The sequence below is a fragment of the Vicugna pacos genome, chromosome 18 (assembly GCF_048564905.1).
Source record: "Vicugna pacos chromosome 18, VicPac4, whole genome shotgun sequence".
In the NCBI taxonomy this organism is placed as follows: domain Eukaryota; kingdom Metazoa; phylum Chordata; class Mammalia; order Artiodactyla; family Camelidae; genus Vicugna; species Vicugna pacos.
Genome location: NC_133004.1, coordinates 44024325 through 44045543, shown reverse-complemented (window position 1 = coordinate 44045543; position 21219 = coordinate 44024325). Strand labels below are relative to the sequence as shown.

General features: G+C 54.5%; 1 protein-coding gene across 2 annotated transcripts in view; it reads left to right on the top strand.

The window, feature by feature from the left end:
- WIPI2 (WD repeat domain, phosphoinositide interacting 2) overlaps positions 1–9553 on the top strand; it is a 28863-nt gene extending 19310 nt beyond the window's left edge. For both annotated transcript variants that reach the window (XM_031676762.2, XM_072943387.1), the window contains 9 exons: positions 843–939; positions 1337–1434; positions 1824–1916; positions 4816–4886; positions 5351–5458; positions 6367–6531; positions 7319–7426; positions 8398–8528; positions 9234–9553. In XM_031676762.2, the coding sequence (XP_031532622.2) occupies positions 843–939; positions 1337–1434; positions 1824–1916; positions 4816–4886; positions 5351–5458; positions 6367–6531; positions 7319–7426; positions 8398–8528; positions 9234–9346 (984 nt within the window). In that variant the 3' untranslated portion in view covers positions 9347–9553. The remainder of the gene's footprint in view (positions 1–842; positions 940–1336; positions 1435–1823; positions 1917–4815; positions 4887–5350; positions 5459–6366; positions 6532–7318; positions 7427–8397; positions 8529–9233) is intronic.
- Positions 9554–21219: the final 11666 nt, after the last annotated feature.

Genomic DNA, 21219 nt, shown 5'->3' with positions numbered 1-21219 from the left:
CGTGTGAACTTGGTGGCCGGTCCTTGAGTTTATTTCACGAGACGGTCTCGTGGCTTTTCCTTATTCACAACTACAGCACTGCCCTTAAGGGCCTTCAGCCTTTTCTGCCCTCAGCCTAGGGTTCTGTGCGTGCAGGGAAGGCTCTTGATGCCACTGCCGTGGGTCCGAGGAGTGACAGCCAGGGGTCTGAGAGGTCGGGTCTGGTGGAGCTGTCACAGCGGAGCCCACTGGCGTGGTGGGAACGGGGTGGGCTAGGATGGCAAATTACAAGCCACGGCGGGCCAGTTCTCCCTCTCAGGGAACCATTCCTGTGGCTCGTCAGCTGCACGTCCATCTTCTCTAACATGGAGCTAGAACTTAGACACCTGCCGAGTAATCTGAGTGCAGAATAAATTTTTATATGTTAAAAAAATCCCCAGGTTTTACTGTCGCCCTGCCGAGCCGCATTCAGCATCAGTTTTTGAGAGCAGTGCGCCTTCACTGGGTCTGTCCAGAGCCCTCAACCTGGTTTTCATGCAGGGAGGGCTGAGAGCAAGACAAAAACAAGCCCAATTTTTCTTAGCCAGAGCTGACTCGTTTCTGTTATGTTGAATTAAATTGCATCATTAGATGTCCTAGTACGAGTGGCAGAAATAGTTGTGGGGGCAGCCGGGCCGGCTCTGGGTGCCACTAGACTGTAGGTGAGGGACCTGCCCGGTACCTGTGCCACGAGGGTCCAGTGTGCACTGGGCTCTGAAGGGGCGCAGAGTGCTGTGTCTGGGGCGTGTATGTGGCGCTGGGGCGTGTGTGTGGCGCTGGCTCCTCCTTCACGGCCAGCCCTGTGTGCTTCGTCTCTTCCCCAGAGGCTGATAGTGTGCCTGGAGGAGTCCCTGTACATACACAACATCCGGGACATGAAGGTGCTGCACACCATCCGGGAGACGCCCCCGAACCCTGCGGGTAAGCCCCCAGGACGCAGCAGTCTCCTCCATGACTCTGCTTTTAAAGATAGCGTAGGGGAGAGGCCTTCTTTTTTAAGGTTCCGCAGACAGAGATTTAGAAGTATTGATCTTAAACCAGGCTGCCGTCCCCTGACGCTGGCCTTGTAGCCACACAGGTCGGTTTGCTCAGCCTCCCGTTCTGAGGTTGCTGATCATTCCCGACCCAAGGCCCTCCGTGTGTTGTTGTGACCCTGCCATCGCCTGAGGTGGCGGTTTAGGGGGTGGGCAGTGACCACGCTGCACCGGGGCTCGGCGTGATTCCTGCGTTCTCGGTGAGGTCAACGCTGAGCTGTGCGGCACGCGTGGAGTGAGGCCTTGGCACTGACCCACGTGTGCCCTCCGTGCGTTGCCCGCAGGCCTGTGCGCCCTGTCCATCAGCAACGAGCACTGCTACCTGGCGTACCCCGGCAGCGCCACCATCGGGGAGGTGCAGGTCTTCGACACCATCAACCTGGTGAGGTTTCTTCCGCCCCTGGGGAGCTCGCTGAGAAAACCTCCCGTTTCCTAAAACCAGCACCCTGGGGCCTCCGGCAGCTTCGCTCCCCGGCCCAGCCGCGCAGCGCTAGCGGCCACGCTGTCCGTGGGCAAGCAGGTCTGGGTCCTCCTGCCTCTGGCTGTGCTCCCGTGTCCCCCAGCCCCGAGCACCTGACCACCGGGGTGCTGGAAGGAGCGGAGACAGATCACTTCACTTTTTTTATGGTTTGGGGCAGCATCTTCTTGGACCCCCTCCCCGAGGAAGTCGGATGGATTTAGTGTTCTATTAACCGCTCTGGCGTCTTAGCAGCAGCTGGTGGGCGTTTTCAGCCTCACGGCCAGCGGTCACCTTGTTGGTTTACCTTCCAGAGAGCTGCCAACATGATCCCGGCCCACGACAGCCCGTTAGCCGCGCTGGCCTTTGATGCCAGTGGAACCAAGCTCGCCACTGCTTCCGAGAAGGTGAGTCTGCTGGGGCCGGGAGGAGGCCAGGTCAGAGGTTTCAGCAGACTCTCTCCCCTCTGTCCACACAGGCAAGTCACCAGGGCAGTTTTGTATCAGCCCACTCGCGGGCTGTCAGATGTGCAGCCCGGAGCGTGTGTCCGGGGAGAGGCAGGAGGGGCCGCTCACAGCCCTGCGTGCTGGAGTTAAGCCCTCGAAATAACTGTGCAGTATTCAGCTGGCGTCTATTTAACCATCTTTTGGAGATATTTATATTGTTTCCAGTATTTAGGATATATTGATACGTACTAGTAATAATAATTTGAACATAGAGCATATGTTCAATATGTGGATTTAGGTCTTATGTGTAAATTTTTCACATGCATCTCTAAATATTGGCTTGAGTTCCGGTGAGAAGTTTTGGGTTAAGAAGACATGGCCCGTTAAAGCTCCCTGCACGTAGGACGGAGTGGCTTTGACAGTCCTTTCCATTTGGCCCTCCTCAGCCCCGGGACACGGGTGGGTGCTGCCTCCTTTCCCCTCTCCTTCCTTGCGGCTCTGCTCTCCTCCAGACGGCCCCACCCCTGCCCGGCATCTCTTGGGGCTCCCGCTTCTTCTCCTGGCCTGTCCCTCCCGCTGAGCATGGTGCCTGCCCTTCAGGGACCCGCTGCCTCATGGTACTTCGATGCTTTCTCACCGAAAATCCAAAGTGGCTTCCCCTCCTAAGTTGCCTCTGCCCTTGAACCAGCCCCCCAGTGGGGTACAAGAAAGTCATCTCACGTCTTTACCTTTCCCATGGGGTCGTCTTCTCACCACTGACCCCCAGCTTCTGTAATACCTGTTTATGTACCACTCACTAGCCCCTTGATACTCACCTCTGACCCCCTTGCACGGGAAACCTCCTACTTTATATTGAGGGCTTAGAGAGGTTAAGTCATCATCCCAGGGTCACCCATCTGGGCAGCGGCAAAGAACTAGACTCCAAGTTTGATTTTACATCAGACGCTGTGCTGGATGGTGACAGTGCCACCTCGTCCTTCTCTTCTCCCCTGGGAGGGTCACAGTGGCCCTGAGACTCTGTTATCCCTTGATTAATCGAAGTTGTATCTTTGTGGTTTTTATTAGATCTTAAAATGCTGTAAAGTGCTTTATGGAGTTTATGGCCAGTAAAAATAGAACAGCTTTTTTCCCAGACTATAAAAAGCAAACTCTTGATTGGCTTTTAAACAGAATACTTTGAGTTCCTGGCATTAGAGCGGCTCGGCGCTCTCAGCCCCGCCGCGAGCCGGGTGCGCAGCCTCGCTGAGCTGTGCGGCTTAGCCTCACCTCCTGGGAGCAGCAGTCACGCTGTGACCGCAGCCCTTACTTAGTTAGTTATATTGCACAGCAGGTGCCATCGAAAGTATCTCTAAACCTAAAAGTTGAGGCTGCAAATGGCAAAACCTTTGCCATGGTAATTTTTGGATATGAATGCACTAATTATTTTATCCCCTTAATTCTCAAGAATCACAGACTTGGTTGATGTCCTTCTAAGCCAGAGAGAACCACTGTCTTTTGTAATATTTTCAAAAAGGGGCCTGTTTTATCCCAGCCTGATTCCTAATGGCTGCACATTTCCCGCTGTGTGACTTTACCGTGGCTTCTGTGAACAGTTCCTGCTGCTCTGCGTTTGCGCTGTCTGTAGATGAGGGGTTTTTTCCTCTCCTATTTGTAAACACGACATAATCCTAATGGTTCTTATATTTAACGGTTTGAACCTTCTAAAATTTGTAGGGTATGAGGTTAAATATTGAATAATTCTTCCTACCCCGCAGGCTTAGAGCACTACCTTTCCATTTGGTCAGTCTGCTTCTCTTTGTGCCACTTTATTACCGTAGCTCCTGGTTTTCTTTTTTTTTTTTTAATTTTATTTTATTGAGTTATAGTCAGTTTACAATGTTGTGTCCATTTCCAGTGTAGAGCACAATTTTCCAGCTACACATGAACATACATATATTCATTGTCGCATTCCTTTTCACCGTGAGCCACCACAGGATCTTGTATGTACTTCCCTGTGCTATCCAGTATAATCTTGTTTATCTGTTCTATATATACCAGTCAGTATCTACAAATTTCGAACTCCCAGTCTGTCCCCCGCCTCCCCTGGCAACCACAAGTTTGTATTCTGTCTAGCTCTTAGCTTTCTTTTACTATTCAGTTGTTGAAAGTATTCACTTTCACATTCATGGCTGTTCTCTCCTGTTAACTCTCCCAGACATTCTGGTCCTGTCTCCCCATCCACACTTGCCCCATGGATTTGGGGGGAGGTGGGAAATAGAGGCGTGGTGGGGAAACCGACTTCTTCAGACTGTTTCATTCCTGTGCAGGGTATATGCCGTAACTCACCATTCAGTCACGTTTTCTTGTGTCTCAGTTGTAGAACTGACCTTATATAGGTTTTCCATTTTGTAAGTTTGGGTTTATTACTTTTTAGGCAATTAAGTAACATTGCTGGCTGCTCAGTTGTTAATCAGCTGTCATTGGGAGCTCAACTTAAAGTGGGAGGAAAGGATGTCAGAAGGGCCTCCGAGCTCCAGGAGGGTCGAGCTAGGTGGTGCTCCCTGACGTGGAGCAGTGCTTAAGGGTGTATGGTTAGTTCTTGAAAAAAACTTCAGACAACTTAGGAAATACAGAACTATTATATTTCAGCTTTGACTTTGAGACTAATAGTGTTTAGAATAAGTAGTGAGTTACAGTGGGTTGGTGTAACATTAAGTAGACGAGGAATGGGGGATGCTCTGGCAAGTGTGTGTCAAGGGTCTGAAGGTGGTGTGTATGTCGGGTCCAAGCCACACTGTCCACTCAGTTCTCAGCATGGAAGAAGAACAAGTCAGATGTCACTCGGCTCAAATTCCTGTCTTTCCTTCTTTCGCTGTCACAGGGGACCGTGATTAGGGTGTTTTCCATTCCAGAGGGACAAAAACTCTTTGAGTTCCGGAGAGGAGTGAAGAGGTAAAGTATATAAATCCCCAAAATCAATTCTGGAGCTTCTGTCTGGGTTTCAGGTCCATATTCTCTGTGGCCAGCAGTGGCACCCCAGACATTGGGGACCCCAGTTCACCAGCATTTTCAGCCCAGATGGGTGGCCAGGTGGGGTTTTACTTAGAGTCTGGTCATGGTAAGTAAAGGGACACTTTTATAAAAGCAAACTGGGTTTTCTTTGTCTGCAACTCGCCCTTGACTTCCTGCAGTGGCCAGGTAGCCAAAGGGCATGGAGGAGGAACTCCAAGTCGGGTGTTACTTGGAATTGCAAAGAAAATTGGCCTTGTGAGGTTAGGTTAAAGAGTGAGCTGGACAGGGTATCACCTTTCAGACGCCCTCCTTCCTGAAAACAAGCCCCTGCAGGAGGGTGGCCGGTGGGCCCTCGCCGAGTGTCCAGGGCACAGCCTGACTCAGCCCCTCCCGCCCATCCCCAGGTGTGTGAGCATCTGCTCGCTGGCCTTCAGCATGGATGGCATGTTCCTGTCCGCGTCCAGCAACACTGAGACTGTGCACATCTTCAAACTCGAGACTGTGAAAGAAAAGTGAGTTGCAGAGATGTGTTTGCTCAGTGTAGCACAAAGCCCGTCTCCCTGACGGTGGAAACACCAGCGCAGGCGCACTCCCGCCTGGGGATGTTTCTGCCCATGAAGACCCGGCCCTGGCTGCAGAGGGAGCGTCCCCAAGTTTGGGCTTCGTGGTGGGCCAGGCGGTGCTCTCGTGGGGAGCATGCGGGGAGCAGGAGGCACAGAGTGGGGAGACGCGTGTCTTTGGTCCCCTCTCAACGCCCCCCCCCCCCCCCCGCACAGAGCCTTTCTCGGGACTGCCCGTGGGCGGGGAGGCTCGTCCCCTCCTGCCAGAGGCCGCTTTCCTTTTCACAGCAGTCGTTTCACGGTGTGTCTGTGCAGTGGGTGTGCGCCGTGAAGCGGGGGATTCTCTCCTCTGAACCTTGGCGCAAGCGTCTTGCTGGGGTCGGTGGTGTTTGTTTGTACCGTGTGTCACAGGAGCGTTCAGAACGATTTACAAATGTACACAAGGTGAACAGCAACAAAGTGCGGCTCCGGGAAAGTAACGACTGAGATTGTGCTCAGGAGGTTCTTGGAGACTTCCTCGTGGGAGGATTGGGCAGACAGGTCCTGAACTTGGCACCTGTCTTCACAACTGCTGCTTAGCAGGGCGCTGACCACTTGCTCTGATCTAAGGTGGCCACTACAGAGGAGCACGGCTTCTCTGGGTTCTGGGACCTGGGGGCCCCTCTGCAGACCTTCTGAGGACCCTCTGTCGCATCTCCAGGGTCCCGAGAGGCGTCGTTTTCTGTAGCCCCTCTTCCCTGAAGTCTGGGAACTGCCCCTTGAGTTTCAGGCCTCGTACCTGTCTCTGTATGAGCAGGACTTGGTCATTCTCACGGAAGAGTCCAGCTTTGTGAATCTGGTGGCGTTTCCCCCCTCCCCAGACCTCAGGAGGAGCCCACCACCTGGACGGGGTACTTCGGGAAGGTGCTCATGGCATCCACCAGCTACCTGCCCTCCCAAGTGACAGAAATGTTCAACCAGGGCAGAGCCTTCGCCACGGTCCGCCTGCCTTTCTGTGGCCACAAGAACATCTGTGCGCTGGCCACGTGAGTAATGCAGGCGCCACCAACCCGCCCCTGACCCCGTGCATCCGGCCAGGAGCAGGTCCAGGGTGCCGGGGACGGGGGCTGTGGCCTCAGAATAACCCGAAAGCTTAGACCTTCGATTTCATCGGGAGTCACAGGGGAGCAGAGGGACCCTGAAACCACGTGCCCTGGCTGTTTGTAGACCCGGCTCCTGCCTGAGCCCCCAGATCTTCCTTTTGGATTTTGTTGAGAACATTTAGAAGGTTCATGAGAAACCATCAAGACAGAACCCACAGGGACCTCCAGCAGCAGCTGCCTTACATGGTCCGAGGCTCTCTGAGGATCCCGAGGCAGCTTCAGAATGCACCTCCCTGGGATGGTCCACAGTCAGCCCTGCGGGGAAAGGCGGTCTCAGAAATTCAGTGACAGCACCTGCGTGTGATTCCATGAATCTTTGAGACGTTATTTCACGTCCATATCCAGCTAGCGCAGCTGAAGAGTTTAGGAAGATGTCTACCCTTAGTGATCAGAGTTGACGTTGTCTCCACCTGTTCTCTTGTGGGCTTGTGTGTGTGTTCCCACCGGGTGCCCCGTGGCCTGGGTGTGACGGCGTCAAGTAGCACCACGGACATTACATTTATCCTCTTGCACAGAGATAATGTGTCAAGTGCACAGAACTGAATTTGTGCTCGTTTCGGGCGGGAGGAGCTGGGGTTTTCCTGGCCAGGCCAAAGGCAAGGCTGCTGGTTCAGTAAGAACCTCGTGAAAGTTTTGGTCCTAGAATTTGATAGCTTTTTGTCTGCCATAGAATCCAGAAGATTCCCCGGTTGCTGGTGGGAGCTTCCGATGGGTACTTATACATGTACAACCTGGACCCCCAGGAGGGAGGCGAGTGCACCTTGATGAAGCAGCACAAGTAAGTGGGCCCCGGCCGGCCCTGCCGCCTCCGTGTGTCAGGCTGCTATGGCACCTGCCGTAGGTTCGCTCGCTCCCCAAATGCCAGGGACGCAAAGGGACGATCCCAGGGCCACTGCCTGTGCCCAGTTGGGAGCTTTGCTTCACCAGACAGAATCTAGTGTGGGCGCAGACCCCACTCGCCCACACGCCTGCCCACGTCCCAGCTCAGTTGCTGGTTAGAGATGGAGGAGGAGGGGCCGGGTGCAGCGCTCGTCCCTCTTCCCGGGGCTGCATCCACTAAGGATGCGGCCCAGTGTTGACAGGAGCGCCACGCCCACACGGGGTCGCCCACGACGCGGCGCGCGGTCCTCCAGAGCTGGCTGCCTCTCTGGGTACAGCTTCTCCCTTTGAAGAGAAGGAATTAATGCTTGTTAATTGGGAGGTAGTGCAGGTGGATTTTGTTTTTGCTTTTTTATTAAACAGTGGTCCTGTGATAGTCCCATAATCACGATGGACATGGGGGTGATTTTGGGGTTTTATAGCGAATTCTGTTTATGACCATTAGTTGTTCTTTTAATTGAAGTTTAGTTGACTTTTGTAATGTGTTCCTGGTGTACAGCATAGTGCTCTAGTTAAACACACATGTTCTTTTCCATGTTCTTTTTTGTCGTAGGTCACTGAGGCTGTTGAGTGTAGTCCCCTGCACTGTACCGGGGGCCTTGCTGTTTATTCAGTACACAGTAGTTTGTATCATGATCATCAGTCTTAGAAACGAGATAACTTGCCTTGCTAGGTGTAAGTTTTTTCGTCAGACCTAGCACATCAGAGTCCCAGTGAACAGACCCCCAGTCACCACCGTGTAGGGCACGCGCGTGGCGGTCCCTCTGACGAGGGCCCCTGCGCTGTGCCGCAGGTCTGGCCCAGCTGCCCGCCGGCCGTGTTGTCTTCACACCCCTGACCGGCCTTGCTGTGGGTCTTTCTCGTCCCCAGGTTGGATGGCAGCGGGGAGACAACCAACGAGATCCTGGACTCCACGTCCCATGACTGCCCCCTGGTGACTCAGGCCCACAGCACGGCCGCGGCCAAAGGTGCTCACGTGCCTTCGTCTCCCACGACACTCGGTAAGGGCGGGGACGCCAGCCCGGAAGGCACGCCCACTAGGCCCCCGAGTGGTTCTCATGGTCCTGCTGGGGTCGCCCACCTGCCACTTGGCTCTGGGTGGGGCAGCAGCCGTACTAGGGGAACTGTGGCAAAGCCCAGTTTTCGAGGCCTCTCAAGGCCAAATTCAAATAGAAACAGTCATCAGGCTTGGTGGGCACGTGACTGTCCCCCGCTTGCTGCCTCTCGGGGAAGGCCCTGCCCTGAGCCTGGCCCTGTCGGGTGCATGTGCTTAGGCTCGCCTCCCCACGGGCCGCGCCCTCCACACGGCAGGACTCCTCACGAGGCGTCTTCCCCCAGGCTCACCTGACCCCGCTCGGGCAGCGCTGTCTTTCCGCTCACGTGCGCACTTGTACCCGCTCGCCCTTCTGACTCTGAGGGGAAGGGCCCTTCTGGTGACAGGAAACTCTGAGTGTCCCCGTCCCTGTTCTGAGCACCCTGCTGAGCAGCTTGAGCACTTCAAGCCCCCGCTCACAAGACAGTTTGCAGCCTGTCCCCTGGGAAGGCCCTGTCACGGTGCAGAAATGTCCTTTCTGACGTTTGTGGGTCTTAGGAAGGAACCAGCTCCATCTCGAGCTCCGTGCGGCTGCAAATAGCTCGCTGTTCAGAGGAGAGGTGACATTTTCGACTCCCGGGTGGGCTGTGAACTCCCTGCTGTCTCTCTACAGCCTATGCGGACGAGCTGGGCGCGGCGGGCGGCGTGTGTCTGGAGGATGAAGCCAGCGCCCTGCGGCTGGAGGAGGACAGTGAGCATCCTCCAATGATTCTGCGGACGGACTGAGCTCCACCTGTGAACTCTTTCGACCCCTGAGGCAGAGAACACTGGCTTGACAGAGGACTTCGAGTGATGCTGCTATGAACTTTGACCCGAGCTGGGGGAGAGGATGGCAGAGACTTGAAAAGGAAAAAAAGAAAAGAGAAAGAAAAAAAAAAGATTGTAGCTGTAGCCTCATTCCATACTGTTGAGAAATACATTGTTTTCACTTCAGTGGCTTTTAATTCTGCTTATGAATTTTAGCTTTGTGTTTGTTTTCTCTTTTTGCCAAAATTAACTGTTTGGTGAAGCCCTGAAATCTTGCTTTGCATGTGTCCGTGTGCCAAGCCAGCACAGGGGCCTAGAAGCCACTTCGTGACACACTGCAGTCATTTGGTTTTTTGAATCCATGCGTAGTGAGGAGCGGACCGAGCAGGCGGCACGAGCAGGCGGCGGCACGCGGCGCGGGGCTGGTTCTGCCCGGGCGGGGCCGGGCGTCGGCCAGGGGTGGGAGCCTCTCTCCCCGGAGCCCATCTGGGACCATTTCCCCGTCTTATTAAATTAATTAAATTCTTTCCAAATTGGACTCTTCTGGGATTCCTTCTGTGATGGACTGGTGTTTCCGGTCCTGCTTTTTTTCCTTGTGGGTGTCAGGAGGGAGAGGTCCTTCCTGACACCGAAAACCTTCCTTCCGCGGCATGTGAACTTGAAAGAACGCCCGGGAATCCCGGCGTGAAGGAGCGTGGTCTCGGTTGCCTCATTAAATGGTCTGGTCTTCACTTTAACCTTCCCATCAAACAGCTGTGTGTCGGCTGGTTTTTTTGAGGAACGTCTGTGGCCCAGAGTAAAGCGTGGTGGGCCCCCGAACCCCGCCCCTGCCAGGAGCTCCGCTGTCTGTTGGGCCCAGGATGAGGAACCGCGAAAGAGAGTTGGCTGTGACTGCCTCCCTCACAGGGCGGCCTGTGCCTTTCTGTCTTCACCTCGCAGCAGAGCAATGAGAGGTTGTGTCCCAAGGTCCGGTGTTTGCTTGGCCTCCTTTCTCATTTTTACAGAACTGAAACAACCTCAGATACCTCAAACTCTGCATTCCAAATCAAGACGCGTAGCGGTTCAAGTTCTGAGGGGTTGTAAGTGGCATTAACGGCGTGAAAAGTGGTTCTGGGTTCTTTGGGACGGTGATCGTTACGGATGGAAGTGGAAAAGCCACAGTAACGTGTCTGCCCTCCGTCTTCACCTTGTCGGGTGTTGGACAGTGGAAGGGTCTCCATTGTCCGTTCCAGGTTGTGCGCGTCCCTGGGTCGCAGTGGCTGAGTGGCTTGTCACAGGGAAGTGGGGGTCGCTGCACTGATGGCCCACTTTCAGTGCCCAACCTTGAGGTCAGTCCCCACCCCTCAGGCTGCTGTCCAGTGGTTGGCTCTGGGGTGCCTAGGCTGCATCTGACTGCGACAGAAATCTCTAGAAATTCGTGTTATGGCAGCAATGTGAAGTGCCGTGTGAGTTAGAGGGGAAGGTGGAAACGTAAGTCAGCTTTTCCCAAAACCTCTGGCACATCTGTCCTGGCTCCCCAACGAAGCTGTCCAGTGGTAGGTCTGATACCGAGCATCCGCTGAGCCCTGAGTGGGGACAGGGGGCCTGGGCAGGACGGCTCACCTGCGCCCCACCTGGAGCCCCTCTCTGGCTCTGGAGCAAGGCTTGAGGTCTGTCTCTTCAATGGCACCTTTAGTGTCAAGAGTGTACGTGGCCGGGGTGGGGCCCGCGGCCGGGGCCTCCTGAGAACTGGGAGGGAATGGCCTTCCCTGCTGACTGGCCCTGGTCCTGCTCGTTGACTCTGCATGGTGATCCGAGGAATCAGACCCACTTTGCCGGTTTCTCTTGTCAAAGGCACGTGGTTTTGTGCTGCTTTGGATCAGTCGTCCTCGCAGATGCATGTTCTCCCCCTTGGTCAGTGCGGGCCCAGCAGGCCTGCCAGGCACCGTCTTCCTGGACGTGAGTGCCCGTTTGTCTGGGTTGGTATAACCTGTGCACCGCCGAGCAGGGGCCCAAGGATTCTTGGTTGAGAAAACTGAAGGAGTTGGGGGATGTTTGCAGACTAACCATCGGGGAGAGGGGACTGGTGTCCCCCCATTTCCCTCTGCCCCTACTGTTGCCACGAGCACCCCGTCCTCTGTGCTCCAAACAGGTCTGAGCCCCAGGGTCGCCGGCCTGAGGCTCCTGCAGGAGGCTGAGAGGGGGAGAGGCCGCTGAGTGGCCAGTGTAGGACTCAAGGGGCTGCACTAGAAATGCAGCCGGGAAGGGCTGTGGCCGGGACGAACGGAGGACGTGGACTGATTTGCGGGACCCCAGCCTGTACACCAATATTCATTTTTACGTCATATTTTTCCAGGCTTCAGGAGAGAGGATTTGCCCCCGGGGAGGGGAGGATGGATAGGACACGATGCCAGGAAACTTCCTTCCTGGATTCGTGTGGATCGGGACCAAGCCTTTTGTACTTTCTTGAATGACGGAGCCAAGTGTGGATTGAAGCTGAAGTTAAGAAGGACTGAATTCAGCCCCCGTGTCTGTGCCGGGGCCCGGGGCCTCAGATTCTGGACTGGCCCGCAGGAGCGAGCCCTACCCCACGGCTGTTGTGAAGTGCAGCTCACGCGGGCGCCCGGCCCGTGGCGGCCCCCGATCAACACTGAAATGGAAACTGGTCTTAGGGAGGGGACGCCCCCATTCCCTTTCAGTTCTGGTTCCTGAGCACAACGCCGGGGGAAGTCAGCCACAGTCACCCACAAGGCTGCACGTGGCTCCTGCTCATCCCTGCCCTTCTGCTCCTGGATGCTAAGCCCTGAGCCGACGTGTGCGTCGTCTCGGGGGGCTGGAGACCTGCTGAGTGTTGGACACTGAGCGCTGCCCTGTGGCTGTGGTTCACCGTGGGACCCCGGGGCCTGCAAACCTGCTGCCGCCCAGGACGACACACAAACTCCTGCCTTCCTGGTCTCACCTGTCAGGGCCCCCGGGGCTCCACGCCGAGGCTGCGGCCGAGGAATGAGTTACCGAGCTCTGCCTCCTCACAGGCCCAGTGAGGGAGGAGGAAAGAAAAGGAATCCTCCTGACTTTTCCACGGCCAGCAGGGACCGCGAGCAGAGACTAGACGCGCTCCAGTCGCTGCTTAGCAAAGGAAACGGGAGCAGCCAGCAGAGCACTGGCGCCCACGGTCCCCGTGATGCTCTGGCTCCGAGTTGCCGTGAGCCTCGCTTGGGGTGGTGTTTGTCTCCCACCAATCTCTCTGTAGCCCCTCTTCTGCATGCAGGGAATGCCAGGATTCCCAGTTTTAAATGTATATGTGACACCGTAGGTAACACAGCTGAAAATCCAAATAACGTTACTTTACAAGTGTACTTAATCACTCCCTAAACCACTGGGTGGGCTGAAAACGGGGGTTTGGGTTTGGGTTCGGGTTCGGGTTCATGGTGTCAAAATTGTGAAAAGAAAGTGCACTGAATCCATTGGCGTTCTGTTCAGTGAGTGCTTTATACAGAGTTCCCTTCCTGAGTAACTTACTCCTTGTTGAAAATCCAAAATGATCACTCATCACCGAGCAGACATTTCACCGATGTATATTTTAGTGCTTAACCCAGGTCAGAATCCTCGGCCCATCTTGTACCTTTTTATTCTGTGGACTTTGTGAAGCACAAAAAAAAAAGTTGGATTTTGAGGTGTGACCAGCCCTTATCCTTCCCTGGTACCTGATCAGGAAAATCTTTAATTTGGGAAAATTAAATCTTTTTGAAGCTCAGAATTTAAAGGGACTGTTTTGATTCTTCACTCCTGTATTTTCCTTCCTTACCAAGTTGTAATTTAATTATTCCTTCTTGTATTTCTTTTCTAGATGAGCCTGTTGTATGCGCTGCCTGTGTGTATAGGGGTGTGTGTGTGTGTTTGTGTGTTCAGTGAATATATGGTGTGTGTGTGGTGAGTGTGTGGTGTGTGTGTACTGTGTGTGTGTACTGTGTGTGTGTACTGTGTGAGTGTGTGTATGGTGTCTAGTGTGTGTGTGTATGTTGTGTATGGTGTGTGTGGTGTGTGTATGGTGTCTGTGTAGTATGAGTGTGTGTGGTGTGTGTAGTGGGGGATGTGTGTACGGTGTGCAAGTAGTGGGGGGGTCCATGCTGTGGCTGTGCTGGCTACGTTCCGCTGATTCATTGCCTGTTCACAGGCTGTGCATCTCATTTGTACCAGATTTAAATACCCTACAATTCTGTCTGGAATATCAGAGCAGATTATCAAAATCCTGCAGTCTGACTGAAATCTTCTAAAGGTGTTCATCCAGAATTGATTTTTGTCTTTTGGGAAATAGATAATACGCTTCTTTCCACCAGCATTCTTGGCCTCGTCTGAAAGACTGTAAAAAGACTGGGTCTCGCAGGATGGCGGGACCCAGCGCCTCGGTGTCCCCGAGTCAGCGGAAGCGGTCGGCCTGACGTAGTGGACAGAGCCCGGCCGAGCTCACTGTTTGCACCTGCGTCCTGACCAAAGTGTTGCTGTCCCGGCGGGCTAGTCTGGTGGCTCCAGAAGCCCATCCTCCCGTTGCGGATTTCTCTGTCGCACACTTCCCTAAGGACTGGAGAATCAGCCCTTTTCTATCAAGGCCGAGAAACGCCTGCTGTGCCCACTGCCGGGTGACACCGCCGGGGCGTTCCGGGCAGGCCGCTGGTCGTGGCTGTCCCGTCGCATCCCCGCCTGAGATCCGGGGCTGAGCCCCCGGTGGCGCCGTCCTGCTGGAGGACACTGGTGCAGCTGTTAGTTTCTGAGGAGGCACAGGAAACTCCAGAAAGCTTTCCAGGGGCTGACTTCAGTTCCTGTTGAAGGGAGCACGTTTAAGATTTTTTTCTACTGTATTCAACTATTTTTTAGTGGCTTAGCACAAGGATGGAGCTGAGTTCTTTTAGAACAGCCAGAGAGCGTGAAGGCAGGTGACGGCAGGGGAAGGGCAGTGGGTTTTCTGCTTCCCTTTTCCTCCCTGGGGGAGGACCTGTCGGCCTTCCCCCGTGGATTTGGTGCCTCATCCCAGGACTGGGACGCAGGGTGAGGGGTTCACACCGGTCTGCGCGTGCTGAGCGGCACCTGGAAGGGAGCTGGTCTTGGGGGTCAGGGAGCCCGACGCAGCGAGGCCAAGTGCAGACTAAGTAGAGGGTGTGGTAAACTCCAGCCACCACCTTTTGAAATGCCCGTGAGACGCCCTGTTCAAATTTGCCAACTTTTCGCAGACTGAGCCCTCAGATAAGCCTTACGTGGAATACAGGGCGTTTCAAACCAGAAGCGCCCTGAGAGGCCGGTGAGGCTGGAGCCCGGCCCGCCGGACACACCGCTCGGCGCCAAGCCCCTTCGCTTGAGGGTTCTGGGGAGGCTTTTCCGGTTTGGTTTCCTGCGGTTAGTTTAGTGCTGGTTGGTCTGCGTTAGTCTCTGCTCCTCCTGCCCACAAAGTGTGCGGTCAGCTCCCTCGTTCCCATCTCCAGCAGGTTCTGGGGTCCCAGGTGGGGAGGGAGGGCCTGGTGAGCGGGAGGAACTGGGCCGAAATCTCAGCGCCACCAGGCCCCCGGGGATACACCACCGCCGTCTGACATAGTAACTGAGCACTTCTATCAGAGAGGCCTGTGAGAATGGGGAGCCCAGGTCCCACCGCTGTGAGGGGTTTGGGGGGGTTCTGCCCGGTGGGCAGTCCAAGTAGCCCCTCCGTCCACCTGTCCAGGGCTGGTCCTGCAGCCTAGGAGCCCAGAGTGGGTCAGGACGCGGAGAGCCTCCCTGGGGCCAGGGCGATACGAGCACCTCAAGGCTGAACCAGCACGACCCGGGGAGCGGGCCAGCACCACCGCAGGGCCGCTGGGGGCAGTCACCAAGTGTCTGCCCGCCCGCGCGGTCAGGAACACCCCAGACGCAGCCTGGCTGGGGCATGGGCTGCCCCACGCCCAGCGTGGAGGCCTCTGCAGCCCGGCCCAGCCCAGCTGTGGGTCCCAGGCCCCTCCCTGCCCCTCACACGGCCACTCCCCTGACCACCACAGCCAGACAATGGACTGAGGGTGGGCTGAAGGGACTGCCGGTGATGACCCGAATATCCAGGGACCCAATGACACTAGCCCCCACCTACTGAGCACCTACTATGTGTGAGACACTTGTTGGCACTTAGGTGTGTTTCCTTATTCAGCTGTCATGAGGCAGGAAGCGTTGCTGTCCCTGATGTGGGGACAGACCCAGAGAGGGTGAGCAACCTCTGTGAGGACACACAGCCAGCAGGTGCCAAGTGGCACTGCAAGGCCAGCCCTGCTCCCCTTCCCTCACCCCCAGGGCAGAGCCCAGCCCAGCCCCTCCCCGTCCCCAGCGGTGCTGCGGCTGCCTGGGGCTTTCTCCTTGGAAAACCCCTCTGCTCTTCCCATTCAGACCCTGAAAGGCAGTGATGGGGCCTTCCTCCTCCTGGAGGCTCCTGTCCCTCTGGCAGGATTAACGTGGAGGCAGGGAGGGAAGAGACCCCCAGCCCCTGACGTGGTCACACAGCCCACAGCCCCACAGTGGGAGGAGGAGGATCCCTGGAGCTGGGGGAGTGGAAGGAAGACGTCATCACTGGGCGGGGAGGGCGCTCGGTGCCCCCAGGACCAGGCCAAGTGGCTCTACAGCCCTGCTCTGCGGTGCCCTCTGTCCTTGAGATGAGAGCTGAGGCCAGGAGAGCCTCTAAGGGCTCTGAGCCCGGGTGTGTCCTCCTCCACCCGGGCAGTCTGCTCAGGGCCACCATCGTCAGCTCGTGCTGGTCCCTGGGTCTGGGATCACCCAGCTGCTCCAGCCTGCCTCCTAATTTGAAGCAGGTTCCCAACTGAAGACTTAGGGCAGGAGGACCACGTAGGGACAGATTCCCAAGGGCCACGAGGCATCATCTTGGTTGAAGACAAGCACATTTCAGCAAATCTGTGGTTCAAATGTAACCTTTAGTAACAATTTTCTGACTGTAAGGTAGAGGCTCAGCATGGAACATTCTGGAAAAGTAGGGATGCTGTGCAGAGGGTAAAGTTCACCGCTAACCCCCAGCCAACACAGGGCTAACACTGTGGCACGTTTCCTTCCGACAGAGAGGTCATTTTATACGTTGATTCCTTTAAATGAGAGTGTGGCTCTGCAGCGACCTCCTGCTCTCCCTGAGCAATTAACCGGGTGCTTATTTTTCCAGCCCCAAACTGGAATGTGCTGTCTGACAAAGAACGTGTGTGCTGGGCGCTGAGGCCGCCTGGAAACGGTGGCTGCTGAGTGACGGGCACTCAGGGCTTTCAGAGGTTTGGAGCCACAGGGAGGGGGTGAGGGGTCTGAAACCAGGACTGGGGCAAGATGGCCACAGCGCGTGCATGCAGGACGGCAGGGATGCCTGTGTGTGCCCTCAGGTGTGCGATGCTGTGTGCAGGTGCGTGCGTGGGACTCTGACTGAGTCCAAACTTGTTCCGCTCGCTGCACTACAGGCCAATAAGTCAGGAGATGAGGTGCCGGGGCAGGAATAATGACTACTCGGAAAGCCAGCAGATCAAGAAGATGGGGGACCTCGTGTCCTGGAGAACCATCTTCCCCAAATCAGAATTCAGCCTCCTTTTATACTAAAAGGGGAGGGGGTGTGGTTGGTTGTTGCAGACTTCTTGGTGTCAGAATCCTTTGTTCTTGCAGCCATCCATGTAGTCAGGTCATGTCGTCCCTGTAAACCTCCAACAAAACAAATGTTATTCTCTGTTCTGCAACTTTTTTTTTAAACATTTTTTATTGATTTATAATCATTTTACAATGTTGTGTCAAATTCCAGTGTTCAGCACAATTTTTCAGTCATTCATGGACATATACACACTCATTGTCACATTTTTTTCTCCGTGATTTATCATAACATTTTGTGTATATTTCCCTGTGCTATACAGTGTAATCTTGTTTATCTATTCTACAATTTTGAAATCCCAGTCTATCCCTTCCCACCCTCCACCCCCCTGGTAACCACAAGTCTGTATTCTCTGTCTGTGAGTCTATTTCTGTCCTGTATTTATGCTTTGTTTTTGTTTGTTTGTTTGTTTTTGTTTTTGTTTTTTAGATTCCACATATGAGCGATTTCATATGGTATTTTTCCTTCTCTTTCTGGCTTACTTCACTTAGAATGACATTCTCCAGGAGCATCCATGTTGCTGCAAATGGCATTATGTTGTCGGTTTTTATGGCTGAGTAGTATTCCATTATATAAATATACCACATCTTCTTTATCCAGTCACCTGTTGATGGACATTTAGGCTGTTTCCATGTTTTGGCTATTGTAAATAGTGCTGCTATGAACATTGGGGTGCAGATGTCATCCTGAAGTAGGGTTCCTTCTGGATACAGGCCCAGGAGTGGGATTCCTGGGTCATATGGTAAGTCTATTCCTAGTCTTTTGAGGAATCTCCACACTGTTTTCCATAGTGGCTGCACCAAACTGCATTCCAACCAGCAGTGTAGGAGGGTTCCCTTTTCTCCACAGCCTCTCCAGCATTTGTCATTTGTGGATTTTTGAATGACAGCCATTCTGACTGGTGTGAGGCGATACCTCATTGTAGTTTTGATTTGCATTTCTCTGATAATTAGTGATATTGAGCATTTTTTCATGTGCTTTTTGATCATTTGTATGTCTTCCTTGGAGAATTGCTTATTCAGGTCTTCTGCCCATTTTTGGATTGGGTTGTTTATTTTTTTCTTATTGAGTCGTATGAGCTGCTTATATATTTTGGAGATCAAGCCTTTGTCGGTTTCACTTGCAAAAATTTTCTCCCATTCCGTAGGTTTTCTTCTTGTTTTACTTCTGGTTTCCTTTGCTGTGCAGAAGCTTGTAAGTTTCATTAGGTCCCATTTGTTTATTCTTGCTTTTATTTCTTCTAGGAGAAAATTTTTGAAATGTATGTCAGATAATGTTTTGCCTATGTTTTCCTCTAGGAGGTTTATTGTATCTTGTCTTATGTTTAAGTCTTTAATCCATTTTGAGTTGATTTTTGTATATGGTGTAAGGGAGTGTTCTAGCTTCATTGCTTTACATGCTGCTGTCCAGTTTTCCCAACACCATTTGCTGAAGAGACTGTCTTTATTCCATTGTATATTCTTGCCTCCTTTGTCGAAGATGAGTTGACCAAAAGTTTGTGGGTTCATTTCTGGGCTCTCTATTCTGTTCCATTGGTCTATATGTCTGTTTTGGTACCAATACCATGCTGTCTTGATGACTGTAGCTCTGTAGTATTGTCTGAAGTCTGGGAGAGTTATTCCTCCAGCCTCTTTCTTTCTCTTCAGTAATGCTTTGGCAATTCTAGGTCTTTGATGGTTCCTGCAACTTTTTATCTCTGTGTGAATGGAAAAGTTTTCTCTACCCTCAAAGGTCAGAGCCTGGGCGCTCCTGTCCGCCTCAGGCTCTAGGCAACATCCTTTTACAGTAGGCGCAGAACCCGCATGGCTCAGCACAGGAAACAGAGCCCAGGGTCAGAGCCAAAGGAGCAGCTCCAACGCGGGGTCGCATGCGTTCCTCCTATTGCAGCGCTCGTGTGAGCGGCGCGTGTGTGCACGAGCGTGTGCGTGTGTGCTTTGTGTGTGGTTCATGTGTGCACGCGTGTGTGAGGAATGTGTTTAAAGTGGAGTGATGTGTCTGTGCCCCTGTGTGTACGTGTGTGTGTGTGTGTCCGGCGCTCGGTCCGTGCAGGCTGCTGTTAAAGATACCAGAGCCCAGGCAGCTTCTTAACAGCAGACGTTTTCGTCTCGCGGTCCGGGAGGCTGGGCGGCACTGGCAGATCGTGCGTCTGGAGAGGACCCTGTGCTGGTTCTCATGTGGGTGTCCTCACGTTGTGCCCGGGGTGGGGCGCTCCCAGGGTCTCTCATAAGGACACTAAGCACATCACTCGGACTCTGCCCACCTCCTCACCTCCCAGAGGCCCTACCTGCTCAGGGTTAGGATTTGACCTGGGAATTCCGGGCACAGACATCCCGTCCACAGCAGCGTGTGCACTGTCTGTGCACGTGTGTGCGTGTGTGCGAGGGGCTGGGAGGATCCCCGCTTGTTCCAGCCACCGGGACGCCGGCCTGGGCTCTCAGTGGCCGTGGGGCTGCGGGCAGTCGGATGTGGAAGCCAGGCAGGCCAGCTCCTCCATGACCTTGTCAGTGTCCCCAGAGCCAGGCAGGGCCTCTTAGCAGCCCTCAGGGCTGCTGGGCTGCTGTGGGGGCACACTGCTGTATTTGCCCTCCAGGCCTACTTCCGGCCTCGTGCCCACCCCCAGGCCGCAGCTCCCTCGAGGGCAGGACGTTTCCTCCACGGTCCACAGATACTCGGCAGATTCCGCGAGTGGGTGAAAGGAATTTAAAGGGTTTGGGGGGGTGGTTGTTGAGTTTTGCAGACAGACATGGTCACGCTATCCCCGAGGATAAATTGAGCAAATGACATCTAATTACTTTTTCTCTTTCAAAAACTCCTCTGATCTGCTGTGGAGACCCGTACAAACCCAGTTTGCCCGTGCACTCTCAGCCGCACGGGCTCGGGCAGACCCTGAACGCTTGCCTCGCTGCCTTCCTCAGCCCGGCCTCGTCCGGTGCCCTCTCTCCTCTTTTCTGACCAGGGTTCTTTGCTTTATTCTGAACGCAGTCATTTCCCGGAGACTCTGGTCATTTTCTGCATCCTCCCTTTGGGCTGACACCTTCCTTACTGAGAAGACAGGGGACGCCTGATCTCCGCGGGCAGCCTTCCCACGGCCTGCAGCCTCACTCCGCTTAGAGCCAAAGCGTCAGGGGCCACACCTGATCCGAGCTTCCCCGCATTCTTCCCACGTCGAGCTCCTCCGAACGCCCGCCCTCCTGCCTGTGGACGGGGAGGGCGTGGGAGCCAAGCAGTGCGTCGGCCCCTCCGTCCTGCGTGCGAGTCCCTAGGGGTGACCGGGGAGAGAGGCGAAGATGACAAGAACAAAAACGCCAATACCGGAAATCTGGCCATCTCTGGATGTCACACAGTAAGCCGTTTACAGGGTCCAAGTGCAGCTCCCACGCCAGGCAGCCAGAATTCCCGGAGCTCTTAGTAAGAAAGGCTTGGCACCAGCCCGAGGTCACTGAGGAAGGTTTCAGGATTGCAATCCCCACCCCCAAACCAGGGGACAGGTGGCCACGTTGGGGATGTGTTTGGTTGTCACAACTGGGGGAAAGGGGGTGCTGCCAGCATCTCGTGGGTGGAAGCCAGAGAGGGTGCCCCACGTCCTACAACGCCCAGCACGGCCCCCACAACACAGAAGAATGCAGCCCCACGCGTCCGCGGCGTCCAGGTCTAGGAACCCTCTCCTCCCCGCACAGAGGGAGCCACGGGAGACCTGGACCTGACCCCCACCAGCTCCACCTGTGCCCCCGACCTGTCTGAGCCTGGGGACACCCGTGCAGCAAGGTAATGGTTGAATAAACGGTGACCCAATCCCATTTTCTTCCTAGTGGAGACCAGCCGATGCTCAGAGCAACTCTAAAGACCAAACGGAAGGTCCCTGAGGTTGGTCCACGGCCCTGCCAGGCAGCTTCCCAAAAGATGCTCGCCAACCGCCCCCCTCTCCTTCTGCTTCTGCTTCCTCCTGTAATAACACTCCCCTCTCCGGGTTCTTCCTGAGATGGTAAAAACGCTCTGAAATCAGCTGGCGATGGTTGCTGAGATCTATGAACATGCTAAAAAAAACCTGGAAATTACCTCTCCTGGGTGCCTTGAGTGGTGTGTGAATTCCGTCTCAGTAAAGCTGTTCTTACAAAGAGAGGAAATAGCACCAGGATGCCTTTCCCGGCTCGGTCTCCCAGTCCTCAAGCCGGGCAGAGCAGGGCCGCTGGGTCTGTGCTCCGAGTCCGCTGTCCCAGTCCAGGACACCCCCTTGCAGGTA